The sequence below is a fragment of the Capricornis sumatraensis genome, chromosome 6 (assembly GCF_032405125.1).
Source record: "Capricornis sumatraensis isolate serow.1 chromosome 6, serow.2, whole genome shotgun sequence".
Classification (NCBI taxonomy): Eukaryota; Metazoa; Chordata; class Mammalia; order Artiodactyla; family Bovidae; genus Capricornis; species Capricornis sumatraensis.
Window position 1 is genome coordinate 71,781,161 of NC_091074.1, and position 24,061 is coordinate 71,805,221.

General features: G+C 46.6%; 1 protein-coding gene across 1 annotated transcript in view; it reads left to right on the plus strand.

Annotated features, from left to right (window-relative positions):
- Positions 1-1,570: 1,570 nt before the first annotated feature.
- The window catches only part of GALNT12 (polypeptide N-acetylgalactosaminyltransferase 12), a 32,261-nt gene continuing 9,770 nt past the window's right edge, over positions 1,571-24,061 (plus strand). The window contains exons 1-5 of the mRNA XM_068974419.1: positions 1,571-1,935; positions 12,208-12,377; positions 17,734-17,923; positions 20,874-21,059; positions 22,250-22,367. Coding sequence (XP_068830520.1) covers positions 1,571-1,935; positions 12,208-12,377; positions 17,734-17,923; positions 20,874-21,059; positions 22,250-22,367 — 1,029 coding nt within the window. The remainder of the gene's footprint in view (positions 1,936-12,207; positions 12,378-17,733; positions 17,924-20,873; positions 21,060-22,249; positions 22,368-24,061) is intronic.

A 24,061-nucleotide genomic window follows, 5' to 3' on the forward strand; every position in this document is an offset into this window, starting at 1 on the left:
GGTCTGACTCTTTGCAACCCCATGAATCGCAGCACGCCAGACTGTCCATCACCAACTCCCGGAGTTCCCTCAGACTCACGTCCATCGAGTCAGTGATGCCATCCAGCCATCTCATCCTCTGTCGTCCCCTTCTCCTCCTGCCCCCAATCCCTCCCAGCATCAGAGTCTTTTCCAATGAGTCAACTCTTTGCATGAGGTGGCCAAGACCCTATTAAATATTTCCAGCAAGCCTCCCTAGGGAAAACCTGGAGCCAAGGCCCAGGGTACTTAACATGAAGGCCTGGGGATATGTGCAATCAGGTTATGGGTGCCTATGCATGTTTTTCTAAGGGATAGTTCATTCCTTTGATCAATTTCTTGGAGGCATCTGTAAAGTGAGGAATAAGAAACAGAGTAGGCATTGAGTAACAGGGAGCCAGTGGAGGGTTTGTTATGCAAGGTATGGAAGCAATATGTCCTAGGTCGGTATACCTGCAGGCCTCAATGAAATAGCCTGGAGTCAATTAGCCTCACTGTGCCTGGGTCTCCTCATCTGTAAAACGGAGTAGTCCAATCCTCTCTTATTGGACCTATGTTCAATCTCGGTTGGGAAGATCCCCTGGAGGAGAGCGTGGCAACCCATTCCAGTATTGTTACCTGGAGAATCCCCATGGATGGAGGAGCCTGGTGGGCTACAGTCCATGGGCTCGCAAAGAGTCGGACACGATGGGCGACTAAGCACAGAACAGCACAAAGGTCAGAGGAGATAATGGCAGTGAAATTTGTAGCGCCCTGCACAGCGCATCGGAGAAGGCAATGGCAACCCACTCCAGTACTCTGGCCTGGAATATCGCATGGACGGAGGAGCCTGGTAGGCTGCAGTCCATGGGGTCGCTAAGAGTTGGACACGGCTGAGCAGCTTCACTTTCACTTTTCACTTTAATGCATTGAAGGAAATGGCAACCCATTCCAGTATTCTTGCCTGGAAAATACCAGGGACAGAGGAGCCTAGTGGGCTGCCGTCTATGGGGTCGCACAGAGTCAGACACTACTGAAGCGACTTAGCAGCAGCAGCAGCACTGCGCATTCGGCCAACACTTACGGAGTACTTGCGACGTGCCAGGAGCTGAACTGAGTCTATACCTTTTTAATAAAGCCCACAGTTCGGTGAGGAAGGTCCGCGTCTCAGCTAGCCGGCGTGCTGCGGCTGCTGCTAAGTCGCGTCCGTCTTGTCCAACTCTGTGCGACCCCATAGACGGCAGCCCACCAGGCTCCTCCGTGCCTGGGATTCTCCAGGCAAGAATACTGGAGTGGGTTGCCATTTCCTTCTCCAATGCATGAAAGTGAAAAAGTGCAAGTGAAGTCACTCAGTCGTGTCCGACTCTTCGCGACCCCGTGGACTGTAGCCCACCAGGCTCCTCGGTCCGTACCCTGCAAATATTCGCCTCCTCTGCAGGCGGGCAGGGCGGGAAGGGGGCGGGGCGCAGGTGGGGCGGGGAGGGGGCGGGGCGGCGTGGCGGTTCCGGAATCCGGGTCTCGGGCTGCGCCGCCGCCTGGGGCGCGCCAGGCGCTGGCAGGAGCTGGCGGGCGTATGTTGGGGCGTGCAGCGCGGAGACGCTGCCCGCGAGGGCTGCGGCGCGGCCGGGAGGCGCTGCTGGCCCTGTTGGTGTTGCTAGCACTCGCCGGGCTGGGCTCGGTGCTGCGGGCGCGGCGCGGGGCCCGGGCGGCCGAGCCTGGACTTCGACGCACCCAGCGCTCCGGGCGGCGCGACCCGGTCCTGCCGCGGCCGCCGGTGCCCGAGGACGCTCTGGGCGCCCACGGCGAGGCAGTGCGGCTGCAGTTGCAGGGCGAGGAACTGCGGCTGCAGGAGGAGAGCGTGCGGCTACACCAGATCAACATCTACCTCAGCGACCGCATCTCGTTGCACCGCCGCCTGCCTGAGCGCTGGAACCCTCTGTGAGTCCGCAGGTGGCGGGAGGAGCATCGCCCTCTGAGTCTCCGCGTCTCAGTTTTCGCGGCGGGGAAGTTGCGGGGTAGGACCCGACTCGCCAAAGACCTGGGGAGCTCGTGTCTTGTTGAGTCACTCGCAAGTGGGCAGTGAAAGTTCATAGGGGTGTGGGAGTGAAGAAAGTTTTAAAAGTATTAGTCGTTCAGCGTACCCGACTCTTTTCGACCCCATGGACCGCAGCCCACCAGGCTCCTCTGTCTATGGGATTTTCCAGGCAAGGATACTGGAGTGGTTTGCCATTTCCTTTTCCAGGGGATCTTCCCGACCCAGGGATCGAACTCGGGTCTTCTGCACTGCAGACAGATTCTATACCGAGTGAGTACCAGGAAAGTTTTAAAAAGTGACCTCCCCCCCCTAAAAAAAATCTCGGAAACCGACAAATCTGCAGACAGGTTTAATATGAGACCCTTAGGGCGCCCTTCTTGGGTTGTAAGGGACCCCCAACCCCCAGTCTAATTCCTCCTGAAACCTTCTGCTCTGGCTAAGCTAAGGACCCGTGGGCTTCAGACAGGCTTCACTCACTTACCTGTGTGCACCTGTGTGCGCCGGGGCCCATAAATGAACCAGGAGTGAAGGGAACCACGGGCAGGTGAGGTGAAAGGTCAGGGCAGCAAGAAGGGCAGGTCAGAAGCAGCAAGCCTCCTTCCCCCTCTCTGGGAGCTGGATTCCTCAGCTTTACCATAGGAAGACAGGGAGGAGCAGCTGGTGGGAAGGGCTCCTTCTGGCACTGGTTCAGCCTAGCTTGCTCGTGTGGGTGACACAGCTGTGGGACCTATGTGGTCAGAGGCCTCATTCCTGTTGGAGCTGTTGGCTGGAGGGGTTGTGCCCAGCGCAAAGGGAACAGGCTGGCAGGTGGAACCTGGCCTATCGCCTTTCCTCTTTTGGCAGGGGTCTTTCAGGTCCCTGCTGGAGTCCCCTCCTGAAAGACTTGGTGGAAAAGAGGGGTCAGAGAGGAGATTCTGGGAGTGAGACAGCTTCCAGTGTGCACCAGGCACCACCCTTCCCTGCTCCTTGTCCTTCCTGCTTACAGGTGTGGAAATAGGCTTAGGTCAGATGACTCACTCAAGGGCCCAGAGCTGGAAAGTGACTAACTGGGCTTGAGGGACGTGGCCCTCCTGGCCCCTTGGGCACTGTGCTGATTTCAGGATTTTTAGGGAACTGCCCTGTGGATTCTTGGCCAGAGAGAGCATGGATGTCTGCAGGGAGAGACCCAGCTCTGCAGCCATCGGCAAAGTGTGGATGGTTGGCACCTCACTGTCTCTGCTGCTTTTCAGGATCTACTTGTATCTGCTGCTGCTGCTAAGTCGCTTCAGTTGTGTCCGACTCTGTGCGACCCCATAGACGGCAGCCCATCAGGCTCCCCCGTCCCTGGGATTCTCCAGGCGAGAACCCTGGAATGGGCTGCCGTTTCCTTCTCCAATGCATGAAAGTGAAAAGTGAAAGTGAAGTCACTCAGTCGTGTCCGACTCTTAGCGACCCCATGGACTGCAGCCTACCAGGCAAGAGTACTGGAGTGGGGTGCCATAGCCTATGCTTTTACCTTAGGCATCTTCAGTGTTTATCTTTTTGAGTAGAGCTTTGTTTGTTAGGGTTGGTAGCAGTTCCTCCCCTTCAACCAAATGGTTAAACACATGTTTATCTCCTTGAAACTCCAAGGGTGCTCACTGAGGCAAGGTCTAGGGGAAGCTTTCAGGTCAGACTCAGGGTTCAGACCCAGTTCCTATGAGATAAAACCGTGGCTCTTTCGCTCATCAGCTCTGTGATGTTGAGCAAGTTATCTGGCCTCTCTTGAGCCTCAGCTTCCCAGTCTACAAAATAAGGGATGAGTAGGAATAACACAAGCTAGGAGTTGATGAAACACCTGATACCTGGGATCACACTATGTACTCAGTTCTTGTTTTTACTGCCAACAGTACCCTCAGGAGGTTGCTTTTAAGAGTCATCCAGGGATTGGTCATAAAGTTTTTCTTTTCCAGGTTCTGACTTCCTTTATCATTCGAGATTGTGAAATCCCTTTGAAACATTGTGGGGTTTATGGTATCCCGTCTCCATGGTGACACAGCTGCCCTGTGTCCTGTCAGGATTTGCTTATAGATCCTGCTGTTGCTTTGACCCTGGGAAGTTAATCCAAACCCAGCGTGATAAGGAATGTGAAGGCCTCTGGCCTTTTAATTCCTGCAACAAGGCCTGTTGGGTCATTCTTGCCTAGCTGGAGAGAAAGGTGAGCTCCGTCTGTGTTAGTCTCAGCCCAGCCAGGCCTTCTGATATAACTGAGGTGTAGCCAGTAGTGTCAGGGCCTTTCATGAAGATTCACTTGTTTATTCCATACAGGCATGGAGGACCTGATAAGGTCTTGAGATTTTAGCCTGAGAAACTGGAGTAGCAGCTTAGAAGTTCAGTCAGGGTCATGGTAGGGAGAGGGTTGGAACTATAATTAGTAACAAGCAGAGGTGTGGTTAGGATCCTTGAATGTCATAGCAGAAATGGCCGAGGGAGCATCCAGTCTTACTAGAGAGGATAATCTGTGCCCCCAAAGTAACACAGAGCTGGAGCAGAGTCAGAATCTTTTATTCCCTCCTCCCTTTCAAGATGGAGGCAGTTATTTATCTATTAATTTTAATTACCCAAACAATACATGTTCACTCTAGAAAATTTTTCATATACAGGGAAGCAAAAATAAAAAATCATCCATTAACGTACCACCCTGAGGAGAACCACTGTTAACATTTTGCTGTGTATCCTTCTAGACTTTCAGGTATACAAAATAGATTTTGAAAAAGACATATATGGGTGTGTGAGTGAGAACATACTCAGACATGAGTATATACAAGGCCCACACACATTTTTAACCAACAGGGGATAAACCTGTTATCATAGGCAAAGAGTTAGAAGCTACTATGGGACTGTTTGGCTTGGTTCTTCTGGTGTCTGCAAGCCTTGATAGCTGCTAGAGAAACTTTGAAGTATTGACTCTAAGTCCTCGAGATTTGACGTAGACCCCCGCCCTTCTGCAAGGCTCATTATTTGCACGCCAGTGGATTAGCTCACACTTTTATTTATTTATTTATTTTTAGTTATGGCACTGAATCGAGGAGGAGGAGGAGGATGACAGGACGTCCTTGCATGGTAGTTTAGAAAGTATAGAGTTTGAAAAACTCTTTCACAAATACTGTTTTATTTGAGCCTGGCAAAGAGAGGGAATTTTCACTCTGAGATGGTGACAGGCCAAAGTGGGGAATCAGGTAGCTAGGTCTGTGGGCTTGGGAAACTTTGAACAGTTATGTAAGGGACCGTCCCCAGAAAAATTAGGAAGAGTTTTGAGTTGGGCTGAGGCTGGGGCTTATGTGTAACTAGGGTTGAAAGCTTAGAGCCTGTGAATTTCTCGCTCTGAAGAGGAAGGATGGGTGTTTTTGAGGGTGTGGGAGAATACCAGAATTAGATAAAATGGGGATTGATAACAAGTTAAATGCAGTTGAAACTAGTGGTGAAATCACATCCAGTTTACAAAATAGATGGCGGCCAATAATGTACCAATACGTGGAGAAAGTTTTCGTTTTCATTGATCAGTTCTTGAGATAATCATCTGTCATTCTCATTTTCATTCTGACCTGTTATTTTAGCAGGATAGAAAGTTGCAGTAACGGCACCCTTGGGGCTGTGCAGTTCCACCACACACGTATGGAGATGCCACGCGTGTGAATATCAGCTGTTTTCTGCCATCGCTAATGAGTTGTGAGCCACTGGTTAGAAAAGTGTGTAAATAATACACACAGGTTTTTGCATTTCTCAAATGTTTTGCCCTGGTTTTAGCCTCATTAATGCTATAGTTGCAGGTGTGTGTCTGAGTTTAAGGACTAGGACTTGGGTGCTAGGATGGTGAAGAGTTTCAACATAGCTCCAAGCAGATAATTCAGCAAAAGTATAAAGTTTGTGTCTTGCAGGGAGTCAGTTGGGATTTCTCTTTTTGCGAGAGATAGCCTGCTTGTCTGTTCTCTTAACAACAATACCTTTGGAAAAACACATCACACATGGGGTGGAGCTTATTAGACTTTTGTTTCTCTGCTTCCCCAGTAAAGTTGTAAACTGAGGCTGTTTTACTGGGTCTTATTAGACCCATCTTGTGGTTGTCAGTATGGTTCCATTCTTTGAATCAGTACTTTAAGCCTATAGAACAGGTTCTTTTTAGTTAGAAGTTTCATGATGCCTTCTCCTATCCTTTCACTTCTTCTGTGACCTTAGATTTTAGGCATGTCTCTAATCAACATGTTGCTGGATTTTGTGTTGTCACTGAAAAAAAAAATCCAGACTGACAATCTTTAACTAAATATTTATGTCCATTTATACTTACAGTGCTTACTGAAACTTCAGTGTTTGATTATGCCATCTTATTTATGCTTTCTGCTTATTATGCTTTTTCTATGTTTTTTTCCTTTTTTATACTGCTTTTTTTAATTGATAGAGGTTTTCCTCCCCTTCTGCTTCCATTTTTCTCACTCTACTGATTTGAAAATTATCTATTTCCAATCTTTAGTGGTAAATTTGAAAGTTCAACATCCATTTATAATAAAAACCCTCCAGAAAGCAGGTATAGAAGGAACATACCTCAACATAATAAAAGCCATATATGATAAACCCACAGCAAACATTATCCTCAATGGTGAAAAATTGAAAGCATTTCCCCTAAAGTCAGGACCAAGACAAGGATGCCCACTCTCACCACTACTATTCAACAAACATAGTTTTGAAAGTTTTGGCCACAGCAATCAGAGCAGAAAAAGAAAAAAGGAATCCAGATTGGAAAAGAAGAAGTAAAACTCTCACTGTTTGCATATGACATGATTCTCTACATAGAAAACCCTAAATATGCCACCAGAAAATTACTAGAGCTAATTAATGAATACAGTAAAGTTTCAGGATATAAAATTAACACACAGAAATCTCTTGCATTCCTATACACTAACAATGAGAAGACAGAGAAATTAAGGAAACAATTCCATTCACCATTGCAACGAAAAGAATAAAATACTTAGGAAAAAATCTACCTAAAGAAACAAAAGACCTGTATATATAAAACTATAAAACACTGATGAAGGAAATCAAAGATGACACAAATAGATGGAAAAATATACCATGTTTATGGATTGGAAGAATCAGTATAGTGAAAATGAGTATACTACCCAAAACAATCTATAAATTCAGTGCAATCCCTATCAAGCTACCAACAGTATTTTTCAGAGAATTAGAACAAATAATTTCACAATTTGTATGGAATTGCAAAAAACCTCAAATAGCCTAAGCAACCTTGGGAAAGAATAATGGAACTGGAGGAATCAAGCTGCCTGACTTCAGGCTCTACTACAAAGCCACAGTCATCAAGACAGTATGGTACTGGCACAAAGACAGAAATATAGACCAATGGAACAAAATAGAAAGCCCAGAGATAAATCCACACACCTATGGACACCTTATCTTTGACAAAGGAGGCAAGAATATACAATGGGGAAAAGACAATCTCTTTAACAGGTGGTGCTGGGAAAACTGGTCAACCACTTGTAAAAGAAGGAAACTAGAACACTTTCTAATACCATACACAAAAACAAACTCAAAATGGATTAAAGATCTAAACATAAGACCAGAAACTATACAACTCCTAGAGGAGAACATAAGCAAAACACTCTTCAGCATACATCACAGCAGGATCCTCTATGACCCACCTCCCAGAATATTGGAAATAAAAGCAAAAATAAACAAATGGGACCTAATTAAACTTAAAAGCTTTTGCACAATGAAGGAAACTATAAGCAAGGTGAAAAGAGAGCCGTCAGAATGGGAGAAAATAATAGCAAACGAAACAACTGACAATTAATCTCAAAAATATACAAGTAACTCCTGCAGCTCAATTCCAGAAAAATAAGCGACCCAATCAAAAAATGGGCCAAAGAACTAAACAGACATTTCTCCAAAGAAGACATACAGATGGCTAACACATAAAAAGATGCTCAACATCACTTATTATCAGAGAAATGCAAATCAAAACCACGTGAGATACCATCTCATGCCATCAGAATGGCTGCTATCAAAAAGTCTACAAACAATAAATGCTGGAGAGAGTGCAGAGAAAAAGGAACCCTTTTACACTGTTGGTGGGAATGCAAACTAGTACAGCCACTATGGAGAACAGGGTGGAGATTCCTTAAAAAGCTGGAAATAGAACTGCCGTATGACCCAGCAATCCCACTGCTGGGCATACACATCAAGGAAACCAGAATTGAAAGAGACACGTGTACCCCAGTGTTCATCGCAGCACTGTTTACAAAAGCCAGGACACAGAAGCAACCTAGATGTCCATCGGCAGACAAATGGATAAGAAAGCTGTGGTACATATACACGATGGAGTATTACTCAGCTATTAAAAAGAATGCATTTGAATCAGTTCTCATGAGGTGGATGAAACTGGAGCCTATTTATACAGAGTGAAGTAAGTCAGAAAAACACCAATACAATATATTAATGCATATATATGGAATTGAGAAAGATGGTAACGATGACTATATGCAAGACAGTAAAAGAGATACAGATATAAAGAACAGACTGTTGGACTCTGTGGGAGAAGGTGAGGGTGGGGTGACTTGAGAGAATAGTATTGAAACATGTATATTACCATATGTGAAATAGATCACCATTCCAGGTTCGATGCATGAGGCAGGGTGTTCAGGGCTGGTGCACTGGGATGACCCTGAGAGATGGGATGGAGAAGGAGGTGGGAGGGAGGGTCAGGATGGGGAATACATGTACAACCATGGCTGATTCATGTGAATGTATGGCAAAACCGCCACAATATTGTAAAGTAATTAGCCTCCAATTAAATTTTTAAAAAATTAAAAAACAACAAAAAGAAAGTATATAATTATATATTCAACTCAAAAGATCTAAATTAATCAGTGGATCTTGGAATGCTTTAACATTGATCACTTTCTTTCCCAGTTTGTATGTCATTTTATTCCAGTATTTTAATTCTGTCTTGCTTTTTAAATCAACACATTAAACATTTTTTTAATGCAATATTTGTTTACATTTATCCACAAGTTTATTTTTTCTTCCCATCATTCTTTCCTGAATGGTGGTCTTTGTATCTTGGAGATCTTTCTGGAATTCTTTTCTTCTTCCTGAAATATATCATGTATTTCTTGCTATAGACAAAGTTATTGTTGTAGACAATCAGTTTTACTTATCTGAAAATGTTTTCTTGTTTTGTTCTTGTTCTTGAAAAATAGTTAGGTTGGGTATTTAATTCCAGGTTGACAGTTTGGCATTTGAAGATAGTATTCCACTGTCCCCTGGCTTGCTCCATCACTGTGAGATGTCTATACTGAGTTAAATTTTCCTGTCATTTTTGTTTCTTTGTCCTTCATTTGAGGTTCTCTTATTTATTTAATCATAAGAAGCATACTTATTCATGTTCTGTGTCTGCTACTTCTAATATCCAGATATATATATTTTCTTGTTGTTCCTGGACTCTGAGGACTTCTTTTGTTTTCTGTAAGCTGATCCATACATTTAAAAGTTTTTTTAAAGTATTAAGAATTTTTTAAGTGTCCTTTACTACGTGTGAAAGTGTTAGTCACTCAGTAGTGTCTGACTGTTTTTCGACCCCATGGACTGTATCCCACCAGGCTCCTCTGTTCATGGAATTCTCCAGGCGGGAATACTGGAGTGGGTAGCCATTTCCTTCTCCAGGGGATTTTCTTGCCCCAGCGATCAAATCCGGGCAGAGGCACCATCTGAGCCACCAGGAAAGCCTAATCTTCCATACTGCCATGAGTGGAAGTCCTAAAGAAAGTGAAAGAATGAAAATGAAGTCACTCAGTAATGTCTGACTCTTTGCAACCCTATGGACTGTAGCCTGCCAGGCTCCTCTGTCTATGAGGATTCTCCAGGCAAGAAACTGGAGTGGGTTGCCATTCCCTTCTCCAGGAGAATCTTCTCAACCCAGGATTCAAACCCACATCTCACGTGTTGCAGGCAGATTCTTTACCATCTGAGCTACCAGGGAAGCTCATGGAAGTCCTATATTCACTTAAAAAAAAAAAAAAGTTCTCTTTTAGATAGGGTTCTTTTGATTAAACTGACTAATTTAAGTCAGTTCAGACTGACTTACATATAAAAGAAAATATATTGACTTCTATGACAGAAAGGTCTAGGATTTGAACTGGATTCAGATTATTCTGGGCTCTGGATATAGGGACTCAACTTATGTCATCAGGAAAATGTTGATTGGCCGGGCCTGGGACATGTAACCTTCCCAAAGGGATGTGTATATTTGTGTATGTATCCATATGTGTGTATATGTGCAGCCCTGCACAAAACATACAGCTTGAGAGTCCAGGAGGCATGGTTCCTGAAAGGGAAATCAAAGTACAGTAAGGTGAAGAAAGGAGAAAGCATTCTGGGCCAATAAAACACACCTGTGCCCACTGGGACCTTCTTGGCCTGTTCTCCAAAGGATGCAAATTTTCATTGTTTTAAAGATGTTTATGTGATAACCTAAATATAAACATAAAAGATCAGGAGGTATTTGCCACACCCATTTATTCATAACCATAAAATACATAGACATATACTGTACTGGTGGAGATTATGGTATCCTCATCCAGAAGGGTTTTTATGAAGACCTTTAAAGAAGATTTTAAGGAATAATGCTTGTGGAACGTTTAGCACACTGCCTATCATATAGTAAACACTCAATAAATGTTACTATTATTACTAGATACAGTGCAAAGCATGCAGAAAATACAGAGTAAAGCACAACTCTACCCCTGCCTTCACAAAGCATATGGATTATACCAGAACGTTAAGGAAAAGATGGCTTACTATGATTTAGTAGTAAATTTGCTTCTGAGCTCTCTTTGTCTTTCCAGAAGTGAAACCCTGAGTAATACATGTCTGCCTTTGTCTAACTGAAGAATACACAGCTTTTTATTGCCCAGAAAAAGAGGGAAATGTTTTTCCTGGATGCAAATTTAGAGATATTCAGGAGGATATATTGAAATTCATGAAGGAGAATGCACTTAAAGGATGGTTTATCTTTTTTTTTTAATTGAAGCATAGTTGATTTACAGTGTTGTATTAATTTCTGGTGTACATCAAAATGATTTCGTTATTCTTCTCCATTTCGGTTTATTACAGATATTGGATACAGTTCCCTGCGCTATATACTAGGACCTTGTTGTTTATCTACTTTATTTATAGTAGTTTGTATGTGCTAATCCCAAACTCCTAATTCATTCCTCCCTCTCCCGCTTTCCCCTTTGGCAGCCATAAGTTTGTTTTCTATGTCTGTGAGTCTGTTTGTGTTTTGTAAATAAGTTCATTTGTGTCATATTTTAGATTCCACATATAAGTGATATTTGTGTTTCTCTGGTAATAGTACCTACCTCCTGAGACTGTGGAGGTCATTAAATGATTTAATACACAGCGAGTGCTTAATTATGTCTGGATTTAGCATACCTCTGAGTGCTAGACAGGTTGCATAGAAAAGCTGCCATAGCCCACTAGAAGCATCAGAAAGAACTAATTGCTTGTACTACATGAAAAAAATGTGTTTTTCTGAAACCTAAAGTTAAAGACTTTTTTTAATTTTTAAAACAAAGAAAAGCTAACATTTAGTTCCACATGTGCACAGATCCAAAGAGAAATGGTGGAAATAATGACAGTGAGGTTTTCAAAATGAAATTTATTCAATTTAAAGAAAGGGTGAACATATTCAGCAAAGACTTTAGAAATGGTCCACATCAAACAAAGTCTTTTAAAAAAAGAAAGGAAGGATGCGGTCTGAGCAGAGGCCCAGCAGTGGGGCTGGAAGGGTGTGGACAGATGGGAGAGGTAGGCGTGAGGCGGGGAGAGCTGACAGTACCCCCTCCTTTCTCAGTCTGCTGAGTTTGAATGTTGCAGAAATCTGAAAATTGCTTTAAAGTTTAGAAACAGCATCCTGCAGGTCAAGCTCAGTAGGTATCATTTTAGAATCTTTTAAAGAATCTGTTGGGATTCCTACTGGATCATGGGTGACTCTGGAAGATCCCAGCAGGTTATTTACCATTTCCCAGAGGGAGGCCCTGAGACCATGACCTGTGTTCCATTCACTCCAAACCCAGCACCAGCCTGGGCCTGGTATACAAGTCACCAGTAGGGTCCTAATTCCTGAAATTGTGTTGTATTTGCAGGTGCAAAGAGAAGAAATACAATTATGATCAATTGCCCACGACGTCGGTCGTCATAGCGTTTTATAATGAAGCCTGGTCAACTCTCCTTCGGACAGTTTACAGTGTCCTCGAGACATCCCCAGACACCCTGCTAGAAGAAGTTATCCTTGTAGATGACTACAGTGATCGAGGTGAGCCCCTGACTTGGGCTGTTGGAGGAGCCTGCCCTTTGGTGACTGTGCCTGCGAAGCGGGTGTGACATGGGTGCATAGAACAGGCCAGGAAGGATGGGCTTCCTGCGTCTCCCTGGCCTGGCCCCTGCCCTCAGGGAGCTCGGAGCTGGGTAGGGGGATGCAGACGTGATGGCAGAGTGCTCTACCGCTCGGTGCTATAGGAGGCAGAGGGGGGACCCTCACCCACCTGGGCGCTCAGGAGCAGGTGGTTGACCATAGTCTTGAAGGCTGGGTAGTTTGTGGGCTGCAAATGAGGAGGGAGGGTGTTTCAAGTGGAGGGCACCGGGTATGGAAAGGAGTTGCAGTGCTGTGTGGACTGTGTAGGATCTGCAAGTAGTTCAGGAAGGACGGAGAGCTGGCTGCCGCAGGGAGGAGCAGGAAAGGAGCAGGAAGAGGGCGCAGGACGTAGACGCGAGGCTGAGGAGTTGGGGCTTTGTCCTGAGGGAGAAAGCAAGGCAGAATTTCAAGCAAGAGCCGTCTGTTCTTTGGGGAAACCCTCTGGACTGGAGTGTGGAGAATGGGGTACTGGGAAGCTCTGCAGGGAGATGAGGGGGCTGTGGAGGTGACCCAGGTTGGAGGGGCGGGGAGGGCAGGCAGGTGGGAGGAGGGTGTTCAGGAGGCAGCGTCTACAGGCCTGGAGACTGGCTAAGCTGCGAGGAGGACACTCGGGCTTCCGGCCTGGGTCTCCGGGTAAGTGGTGGTGCCCTCCTTGAACTGAAAAAACCTCAGGGCTTTGGCCTAAGATACTGACTTTGACATGAAATAGAAAAGGGGCAGTCCAGACAGAAGAAGAACTGAAGCCAGGGTGAGACATTCCACTGAAAGGATGGTCGGTGTTCCTACAGGCCTGACCAGTGACCTGGGATCCAGCAATTCACGTGCAGGCTGAGGCTGGCCCTTTATTATTCAGGAAGCTTTTTTTGAGCATGTGCTGGGTGCTGGGGATTCTATGGGAAACAAGATAAATCCCTGCCCTCATAAAACTCACATTCTAGAGCTGTGGGTTGAGATGGTCAATAAACACGCGAAGAACATAACACATGCATCACATAATACAACACTATATATATATATATCACACATACATCACGTAATACAATATACAGCTTACATAATGGAACATGATACTATACTACAGCATGAGTAGAAAGTGCCCTGAAAGAATAATGGGAATAGGAGAATGCCTAGAGCTTGGGGACCAGGACTGCTCTAGCTGATGGAGATCAGGGAGGCCTCTTTAAAGCCAAAAGCTGCAAACTCCAGGGACAGTGAAGGACAGGGAAGCCTGGTGTGCTGCAGTTCATGGGATTGCAAAGAGTCGAACACGACTGAATAACAACAACAGTGTGAAGAAGGAGGCAGCCCAGTGAAGGTCTGGGCAGGGGGCCCGGGCTGGGAGCAGCAGGTGCAGAAGCTAAAACAAGCAGCCATTCTCAGGGTCAGACCACCAGCCAGTGGAGGGTGACCTGGGGATGGGATTTCGGGGTGGATGAGGCCAGATCAGGTGGGGCCTTGGTGGACAATAGAAGGAATTTAGCTTAAGTAGGAGCCTGTAGGGAGCTGCCTGAGGGCTGCTGGGAGAGCTGTGAGGTTGCTAGGTCTTGGGGACTCTCTGTGCTGCCCTGTTGAGACAGGCTGACTGATGCTGGGGGTTGGGGAGCAGGGATGGGGGTGAGGATGGAAGGAGGATGTGTGAGGGGCTGCTGTGGCCTTGCCTGGCTGGGGTTAGTGGTGTCAGTGAAGCAGTAGTCAGATAAGCTTAAGTGAGGGGAAATGTCAGGGCCTTACCACAGGGAAAGCTGTGGGTGTGGTGCTGAGGCTGATTCCGACCCAGTCACCAACCTCTGGGCACCCCCTTCAGGGTAGATCTGCTGCTTATCTGCCGCTTCAGGCCCTGAGGCTGGTCTGTCTGACCTCAGAGCCTGTGTATCTGTCCTGACTGGTAGGTGTGCTGTTCTCACAGAAACGCAAAATAACAGTGATTTACATGAGATAAAAGTTAATTTCTCTCTCCTGTTGCAAATCTGGGATAATAGACTAGGGCAAATGTGGCAGCTCCGTGGTGTTAGGGCCCGGCTCCTCCTGCCCTGAGTTTCCCCTTTCTCAAGGATGGCATGGCCCAGGCTGGCTCTTCACCTCCTGTTTACTCCTGTCAGTGGAAGGGTTTCCAGGGAACTGGGAGTCCACTTGGAAGTCACCCTGACATCCCATTGAGTAGAACAGGGTCACTTGGCGACAGCTACTTGTGAGGGAGACTGGGAATATCATCTCTATGGTGGGTGGCCATGTGCTCAGCTGAAAAGCATGGGGAGAGTGAGTCAGGGGGCAGCTGGCATTCCCCCTGGCAGCACGCAAGCAGGGCTGGAGGCCGAGGCCTACTGTAGTCTACAAGGCACTGAGGTACGGGGTCTGCGGCTGTAGGTGAGCTTTACCATAACCTGTCACGGCACCTCGGGCAAGTCACTTGTCTTCTGATTCTTGGTTTCTCATCTGTAAATGGGTTCATCTACACTTAAATCAGGGCTTCCTGGAGGGCACTAGTGGTAAAGAACCCGCCTGCCAGTACAGGCGACATAAGAGACTTAGGTTCGATTCCTGGGTCCAGAAGATTCCCTGGAGGAGGGCATGGCAACCCACTCCAGTATTCTTGCCTGGAGAATCCCATTGACAGAGGAGCCTGGTGGGCTACAGTCCATAGAGTCACAAAGAGTTGGACATGACTCGGAGAAGGCAGTGGCACCCCACTCCAGTACTCTTGCCTGGAAAATCCCATGGACGGAGGAGCCTGGTGGGCTGTAGTCCACGGGGTCACAAAGAATTGGACACGACTGAGTGACTTCATTTTCACTTTTCACTTTCATGCATTGGAAAAGGAAATGGCAACCCACTCCAGTGTTCTTGCCTGGAGAATCCCAGGGATGGGGGAGCCTGGTGGGCTGCTGTCTCTGGGGTCGCACAGAGTTGGACACGACTGAAGTGACTTAGCAGCAGCAGTGAGTTAGCACAGCATATTTAAATCTGAGATTTGTGGTGAGGAATGAATGAGATCACGTGTAGCACAGAACCTCACGTAGCAGCCAGCATATTAGTAGGATGTGTCTCCATTTTCTTTCCTCCCAGTGTTGTTTTAAATATGCCTGTGTAGACACTGGTTCTGAGTCACACCACATAGCCTAGAATCCCAGCTCCAACATTTTGCAGCCGTATAGCCTTGAGCACGGAGCTTAACCAGTTTCAACCTTGGCTTCCAGTCCTATAAAATGGTATAATAGTAGTTCTTACCTTCCAGGGTCATTGTGAGGATTAAATGAGGTGGTAGCTTGTTAGGACCTGGGACATTGCTGGCACTTGTTCAATGATAACTTCTGTTTTTAGGAAATACTTTAAAAACTGTAAAGTGCCTGAAACTTTCAGAAATGTATTCATTCAGAAGTAGACATCAGATTATTTCCTTTTATGGGACGAAGCCACTGCTCAGCAGGCAGGAATATGGTATGAACCCCTTCAGCACAATTCAGTTCTCCTGTGAATACAAGGTTCTGTGGGGCCAAGGTTCTCCGTCCCCATGGTAATGATGTATAAACCAGGATTCTCCCCTCAGCCTGTACTGGAGGAAGAAGTCCTGCCCTGCGCTCTCCTCCCACCCTTCCTGCACCCTCCTCACACCCTTCCTGCAGTGTCAGCCTGAGCCAATGAGAGCTGTCAGCACCTTCCAGGATGGGATAAGACAGTTCAGGCAGACAGAAGATTGATGCCGACCAAACCCATAATGAGTAGTGGAGAGCTGCACCAGCATTTTCCTGTATGTTCACTGGGCCCTGCTACTAATTAGCTTTGCTTGGGAAGTCTCCTCCCTTATTCCTGCTATCCACTTGTACGCAATTATATTTAGGGTTGAAAAATCAATCAATGAATGTTTGTTTTTGTGTTTTGTTTGAGTATCAAGAATATTTAGAGAAACATTTCACCAACAACAAAGCAACCTAGGACATTTTACAAGGTTTTCCCCTTCACTGATGACTGAGGATGACTTTGAGACAAAGCCCATGTATTAATCAATGTGGGGAGATGCTGTCCTTTTTATTTTGCTGAGTGGTTCCCACCTGACCCACTGAGGGGTGTGAATTGGCGTCTTTAGTTCCAGGGCCTGTGTGTGGAATCAGGAGTCCAGGGGCCAGTTCTAGCTGTGTGCCCATCCTTTCAGCTCATAAGGACTCATTTCCTCTTCTGCAAAATGGGGTAAGCATGTCCTCCTGACAAATTTTGGATTTGTTTAATAAGGATGAGAAACTGTAGGAGAAAGCTCTGGAGGCAGTGTTAAGGCTGTGGACTCGAGCCTGAGTCCTTGGGTTCAAATCACAGCCCCTCCGCTCTCTTGTCTGGGACCCCAGCTCATCACTTAGCCTCTCTAGCCTCAGTGTTCTCATCCATAAAATGGGTACAGTAGTAGTACTGTAGTAGTAGGGGCTTCCCAGGTGACTCAGTGGTAAAGAATCCACCTGCAGTGCAGGAGACACAGGAGACTCAGGTTTGATCCCTGGGTCAGGAAGATCCCCTGGAGGAGGAAATGGCCACCCACTCCAGCATTCTTGCCTGGAAAATCCCATGGACAGAGGAGCCTGGCAGGCTCTAGTCCTTAGGGTCGCAAAGTGTGGGATGTGACTGAGTGACTGAACACACACACACACAGTAGTACTTACTTCATAGGGTGAGTTATGTGGCTCACTTGGACAGTAGTAATTAGCACACTAAGCCTTCTAATGTTGGCTTAGTGTTATTATTATTATTACTATTATTATTATCATTATTATTATTACTGTGTCAACTGAATTGTGCTTCTGAGAAAATTTGGATTAATGTAATTATAAATAAAATCTGTGTTAACATAGTTCCATGTAAATTAAAATTTTATGATGTACTACATATTAACATTTATATAAGAATTTTTTGGAAAAATTGTGAATGGATGGCTCTTGTGCTTTTATTTAAATGTTCACAAGTCAAGGTCCTTTTGGTGGGGGGAACAGCTTTATTGAGATAGATCCACATGCCACATTCACCCCTTGCAAGAGCACAGATCTACCTACCTGTGTTTTGAGCGGGAGCCCTTCTTCAGTGGTTCTAGAATCCTCCATCCCTGCCTCCCAGCCTTCCGGGGCCTTCCAGGCTTGATTCCTGGTGCAGTGAGGATATCCCTGGTGCTGAACAAAGGAGGCTCGTGTCTATTTAGTCTTCTTTTCAGGACAGGGAGGTCCTGTGAGGACACAGCTGAGGATGTGTGGTGTGACCCTCGTTGTCCTGCTTGCCTCTGCAGAACACCTGAAGGAGCGCCTGGCCACCGAGCTGGCGGGGTTGCCCAAGGTCCGCCTGATCCGCGCCAACAAGAGGGAGGGCCTGGTGCGAGCACGGCTGCTAGGGGCCTCCGTGGCCAAGGGTGACGTGTTGACCTTTCTGGACTGCCACTGCGAGTGCCATGAGGGGTGGCTGGAGCCGCTGCTGCAGAGGTGCGTCTGTGGGTGGCGGGGTCCCCAACAAACTGGCATGGGAGGTAGGGGTGCTGGGCTCGGATGCTCCTTGGCCAAAGCCTCTGTCCCCTGGCGTGGAGGGGATGTGTCCTCCCATGTGGAGGGGATGTCCTGGGGCTGTAGAGGCTGTTAAGTTAGTTAGTTAATATATAGCCAGCACTTAGAACATACCAGTAGATAAGAGGCCCCAGATGAGTGTTTGCTTTTATTACTGCTTATTTTACACATTTATCATAGAAAACTTAGTATGATCAACCAAGAAAAAAAGTCACATAGAATTGTATTCCTAGAGAATATGTTTTGATGTATTTCCTTCAAGCCAGCTGTCTTATCCATTACACCCAGTACCAACAATGCCTAGGGCCCACCTGTGAAACTTTAAGGGACCCCCCCAAAATTGTGATAATTTCTTTTAAAATCAGAATGGAAAGTGAATATCGCAATAATGAATATAGCTGTGTTTGTCTTTATACCTATAATATAGTCATAAAATATGGGCTTCCCTTGTAGCTCTGTTGGTAAAGAATCTACCTGCAATGCAGGAGACCTGGATTTGATTGCTGGGTTGGGAAGATCCCCTGGAGAAGGAAATGGCAACCCACTCCAGTATTCTTGCCTGGAGAATCCCATGGACAGAGGAGCTCGGCAGGCTATAGTCCATGGGGTCGCAAGAGTCGGACACGACTTAGTGACTAAACCACCACCACCACCATAGTCATAAATATCTATTTTTATGGAGTCATGAAAGCATAAATACAACCACAGCTTCAACGCCATTTCTCCTGCTGTCCCACAGCCTCTTACGGCTCACCCTCGACTGACTTTTGTTCTCTTCTCTTCCCTGTTTCCCTCTCTGTCCTACTGATTCTGCATCAGGAGCTGAGCTCGCAAGCCCTGAGCTCCTCCAGGTACGAGAGGAATGTCTAGGGAGGGGCAGGTTCTCTGCTTGGTCCCCACTGTGGGGAGTGGGTAGAGGGCTGGAAGATCAGAGTTTGTGCATTTGGAAAAGTACTTTCCCCTGGCCCCCAGTGCTTGGTTGCCAAGATCTATTTGGAAGAGCTGGGGAGCCCCTCACCTTCCTTCCTGCATGAGACCAGGCTCTGCTGTGACACTTCTGCCATCCTGGACCTTCGATGCTTCATTCTCCTCGCTCAGCTCTAGTGGGCTTCAACAGCAGCAAGGACTCAGGGTTCCTCAGGCTAGTGCTAGAATCTTGAGATCACTTAAAACATAGTGACAGCTGGGTGCTCCCTCTGGAATCTGGCCTAATGGGTTCACCCTTCCCTCCTGCCTGCACTTTGCCTACAGAGGGCCACCTCTAGTCCTACCTAAAATCATAGGCGGGGTGTATGCTTTTCCCCTTCAGCTGATACATAAATGCCATCTGGAATTCCATTCCATTCCAGTCCACCCTTTGGAGAGACTGAGGTGGCATTCCACATAATCACATCCTTGTTCCATACCTGGAGTCAGGGGGATTCTCCCCTAGTTACCCATTAGAAATAGCTGGGGAACTTTAAAAAGTCCTGGTCCTGTAGCAGACTATTTGGATCCGAATTTCTGGGGTGGTTCCTGGCCTTCTGAATGTTTCAGAAGCTCCCCAGGGAATTGGGTATGCCTCAGAGTTGAGACCCTGGACTGTAGACTGTCCCTCAGGTGTGGTCTCAGCCAGGCACAGTAATCCCTTCCCTTTAGGGGCTTTTGAAAGTGGAAGATGTTCTTGGTTGTCACATTAATGAGGTTGTGCTCCTGGCATCTTATGAGCTGCTGTTGATATCTGGGGCAGAAGCATTCTTTGCTGTGTAGGACTGGACTGTGGGATGTTTGGTATCCCTGGTCCTTGGCTCCCAAGATGCCAGGAAGCAGTTAGCCAGTAACCGCTACAACTGGGCCAGCACATTCTCTAACCGTGATTTAGAATCCTTTATTCCAGTACTGGCTCCCCCTAGTTTTCCCTTTCTTGTAGAAATTAGACTACCCCTGGTTCCAACCCGCTGGGTGCAAGTCACAGGTTTATGGTTTATAGGTGTCAGATTCTAGAGAACTGCCCCCAAAATATGATCCAGAGAAATCTAATGTTCACATGTGGTCCAGTTCATGCTTCCTGGTGTGCTGTCAGATGCAAAGAAACACAGTCTGGAAGCCTGCTGAAAGATGGCTGGGCTTGTAAGAGTGATTGTGGAGAGAATCACTGACACCTATGCACAGGCTGATGGCTGCAACAAGAAATAGCACATTTCCCACTATAGGTAACATTTAGTCACAAAGAAGACTAAAAGAAAAGTATAGCTGTAGTTCCAGGTTCTCTGCCAGCCTGTTACAAACGTTCTGTTAGGGAGTCCACGTTAACCCTCCAAGTATGTATTATTGTTTCAGAGGCAACAGGCTCTGAGTGGTTAGATGACAACACTAATGTCACACAGCAAATAAGGGGCAGGATTAAAATTTATTTGCTAGTTCCAAAGCAGACCCTTTGGTCTGGGTGCATCTCTGTTCATAAGGAAATAATTACTTCTTGACTTTAAGATGTTTCATTGTGATTACAGGAAGAAATCACTTATAGTCTTGAGAAACTGAAAGTCTGCTTTCTGTTTTAAAAGTTAGCTTGGATTTTGACATTGTGACTTTCATAGAAGGATTCAAGTTTAACCAGAATATCTTTAGACGGAATCAGACTATTAAAGCTATAGCACTTTACATATCAGGGCTAGAATCCTTGTGCCTGCCCCGCATCTGCCCAGCACCCCCATGATGTTCACCTGCCGGGGCTGAGCTGGCTGTAGACACCTGGAATAAGAGAAGCGGGCCTTTCTCACACAGGTGTTCCTCCTTTCGGTGGAAGGCTGAGGAGACTCAATTCTCAGGCTTCCTGGTGGTCCTCCTGCTGCCCGTACATGGTAGAATGTCAGGGTGTTCTGGTTGTTTCCAGGATCCATGAAAAGGAGTCGGCAGTGGTGTGCCCTGTGATTGATGTCATTGACTGGAACACCTTCGAGTACCTGGGGAATGCTGGGGAGCCCCAGATCGGCGGTTTTGACTGGCGGCTGGTGTTCACGTGGCACGTGGTTCCTGAAAAGGAGAGGATCCGCATGCGGTCCCCCATCGATGTCATCAGGTCGGGGGCTACTTCTTTGAGTGCCTCACTGCATCTGGCTAACTTGTCAGTGAAGGCCCTCGGGAGGGATGGTTAGCTGTTGCCTCTCTTTTCATTTTCCAGAGTATTTGTTTACTTTTGATAAAAATCTTTGCTATACATGTGGACTTATATTGTTATATTTTAATAATTTTGGTAAGTATGTATAACATAAAATTTACCCTTTTAACCGTTTTTAAATGCACAATTCACTAGCGTCACACACATTCACAGTATTGTACAACCATCACCTCTATACATTTCCAGAACTTTTCCATCACCCAGTGTTGTTGTTGTTTAGTTGCTAAGTCATGTCTGACGCTTTGTGACCCATAGACTGTAGCCGGCCAGGCTCCTTTGTCCATGGGATTTCCCAGGAAAGAATACTGGAGTGGATTACCATTTCCTTCTCTGGGGGAATCTTCCCAACCCAGGGATTGAACCTGGGTCTCCTGCTTGGCAGGTGGGTTCTTTACCACTGCCCCACCTGGGAAGTCCTGTTTAGAAACTCTGTACCCATGAAGCAATACCTCACTTTCCTCCCCTCCTCCAACCCCTGTTAACTCACCATCTCTGGATTTCCCTATTTTATGCACCTCATATGAGTAGAATCACACAATATTCATCCTTTGTTGTCCTGTTTCTTTTCCTTAAGGAGTTTTCTGGGCAGTGCCACCCAGCCTGGCTCCTGCCGTCCTCTCAGACCTTGGTCTCTCACTGCTCATCTCTCTCTCTTGTCTGTGCTCCTAGAAGTTCAAGGGTTTCTCTCACCCTTAGGCCTGTGGTCATGCTCCTGTCTTGTCCGAGAATCAATCATTTCTCTTCTGGGCTAACTCCCCTTTGTTCTGCAGACTGTGCCTCCTCCGAGAAACTCAGCCCTGCCTGCCTCCCTCCCCATCTCATGGCTTCTGTATTTCCACAGGGTCCTGGGTTGACCTTAGTCACCCACAGAGTTCTGTGTTGCCTAGTGAGATATCCATGAGCTTCCCCAGGGCAGGGGCTATGGGGCAGGGGCTGTGGGGGACATCCAGCTGCTGGCCCATCTTAGCTCCAGGCAGAGAGCGTGAACTCGGGGTGTGCTTATGTGAGTGAATGGACTTAAGGTTTGTGGTAAAAACCAGCTGTGATGACTTCCTGCTGCTTACCTCGAATTATGGTTCACATGCTTCTAGATCTCCAACCATGGCTGGTGGGCTGTTTGCTGTGAGTAAGAAATACTTTGAATACCTGGGGTCTTATGATATAGGAATGGAAGTTTGGGGTGGAGAAAACCTCGAATTCTCCTTTAGGGTAAGTACTCCAGTCTTCTGTTCCCACTTGTTCTTAACCTGTTTTTTTTTGTCCCTCTCTGGTAATGATGGCTTTGGTAGGAGAGCCTGGTAGACTTTTCCTCTATATTGGCAGTTTATCCAATAATCCTGGAAGAATACAGTGGCACACTCATCCTGTAAATACTCTTAAAATACACATTTGATGGATTTGGGGCTGCTAAAGTTCTTGGAAGTCACCTAGTTCTTTTACTGTACTGAGGGGTGGGATGGCAGGTGGAGGGGGAAGTGACTGGCCCAAGATCACTCAAAGAGCGCGTGACAGACACTGCACTTAAACACAGGCGCCTGCCTCCTGAGCCCATGTTTTGGAGCCTTGATTTGCTTGGCTGCTTGATAAAGTAGCCTCTTTATTTGGCACATGCTTGCTAAATCACTTCAGTTGTGTCCGACTCTTTGCGACCCCATGAACTGTAGCCCACCAGGCTCCTCTGTCCATGGGATTCTCCCAGCAAGAATACTGGAGTGGGTTGCCATTTTCTTCTCCATTTATTGGGCACAGTGACTTTCAAACTTTGACATCTGTAAGATTTGTTAGGGAAACTTGTTAAAAAGGCAGATTCATAGGCACGGTCTCTGGAAAGTCAGATTTGATAGACTTACGGTAGGGACTGGATGTCTGCATTTTGTAACAAGCCCATACATTGATTCTGCTGCGTGTGATACACAGATGCCCCTTTGGGAAAGCTTTAGCATTCTGGTAGATTTCCTAGTTAACTGAATCTTGCATTTTAAGTATCAAAACCTTATGTCGATGTTTGTGCTTTTAAACGGAAAATTTTCAAATTGAAGAATATCTTATATGGTCTGCTGCTTTAAAGAATTAATAAATAACACTTTGGCCCTCCACTGAAGACTCACACCTGCCCCCTATTATAAGCACCAGATGGCAACCCAATCCAGTACTCTTGCCTGGAAAATCCCATGGACAGAGGAGCCTGATAGGCTACAGTCCATGGGGTCGCGAAGAGTCGGACACGACTGAGTGACTTCACTTGCACTTTTCACTTTCATGCATTGGAGAAGGAAATGGCAACCCACTCCAGTGTTCTTGCCTGAAGAATCCCAGGGACAGAGGAACCTGGTGGGCTGCCGTCTATGGGGTCGCACAGAGTCGGACACAACTGACGTGACTTAGCAGCAGCAGCAGCTATCTTTGGTCATATGTCCATGAAAGGGCTCCAGAGGGCTGTGTGCTGAGTTTTGGGGTGTGCTTTTAACAGTCTTTCTGCCTCTTCCCTAGGTGTCAGGCTGCTCTGCCTGCCTCTAGAAGCCCTTCCTTTCCCCCTTCCAAACCTCTTTTCTTACTTGCTGCTTTCCTATCTTCTGTGGCTAGGAGACCAGGTAATCAGCATGTGCTTTACCTAATAAATAAGTGAGTTCCCAGTGAGGCCTACTGTGGGTGCTCCTAGGCGTCAAGTGCATGAGCCTTCGTGCATGGATTCTGGGGTCTGGGTTCCGATGGCTTATTTGTCTTTGGGGCTCCTTTCTTGCTCTTTGACTGCATCCTGGGTCCTGACTATTCTGGGGAAGTGGCCACCTGCCTCATGGAGGGTGAGGTCTTGGCAGTGTTCACCATGACCTCTATGTGCCCAGCCTCCTTACTGTAGGCATTGTGGACCAGCAGCTCACTCCCTGCTCAGCCCCATCACCCCA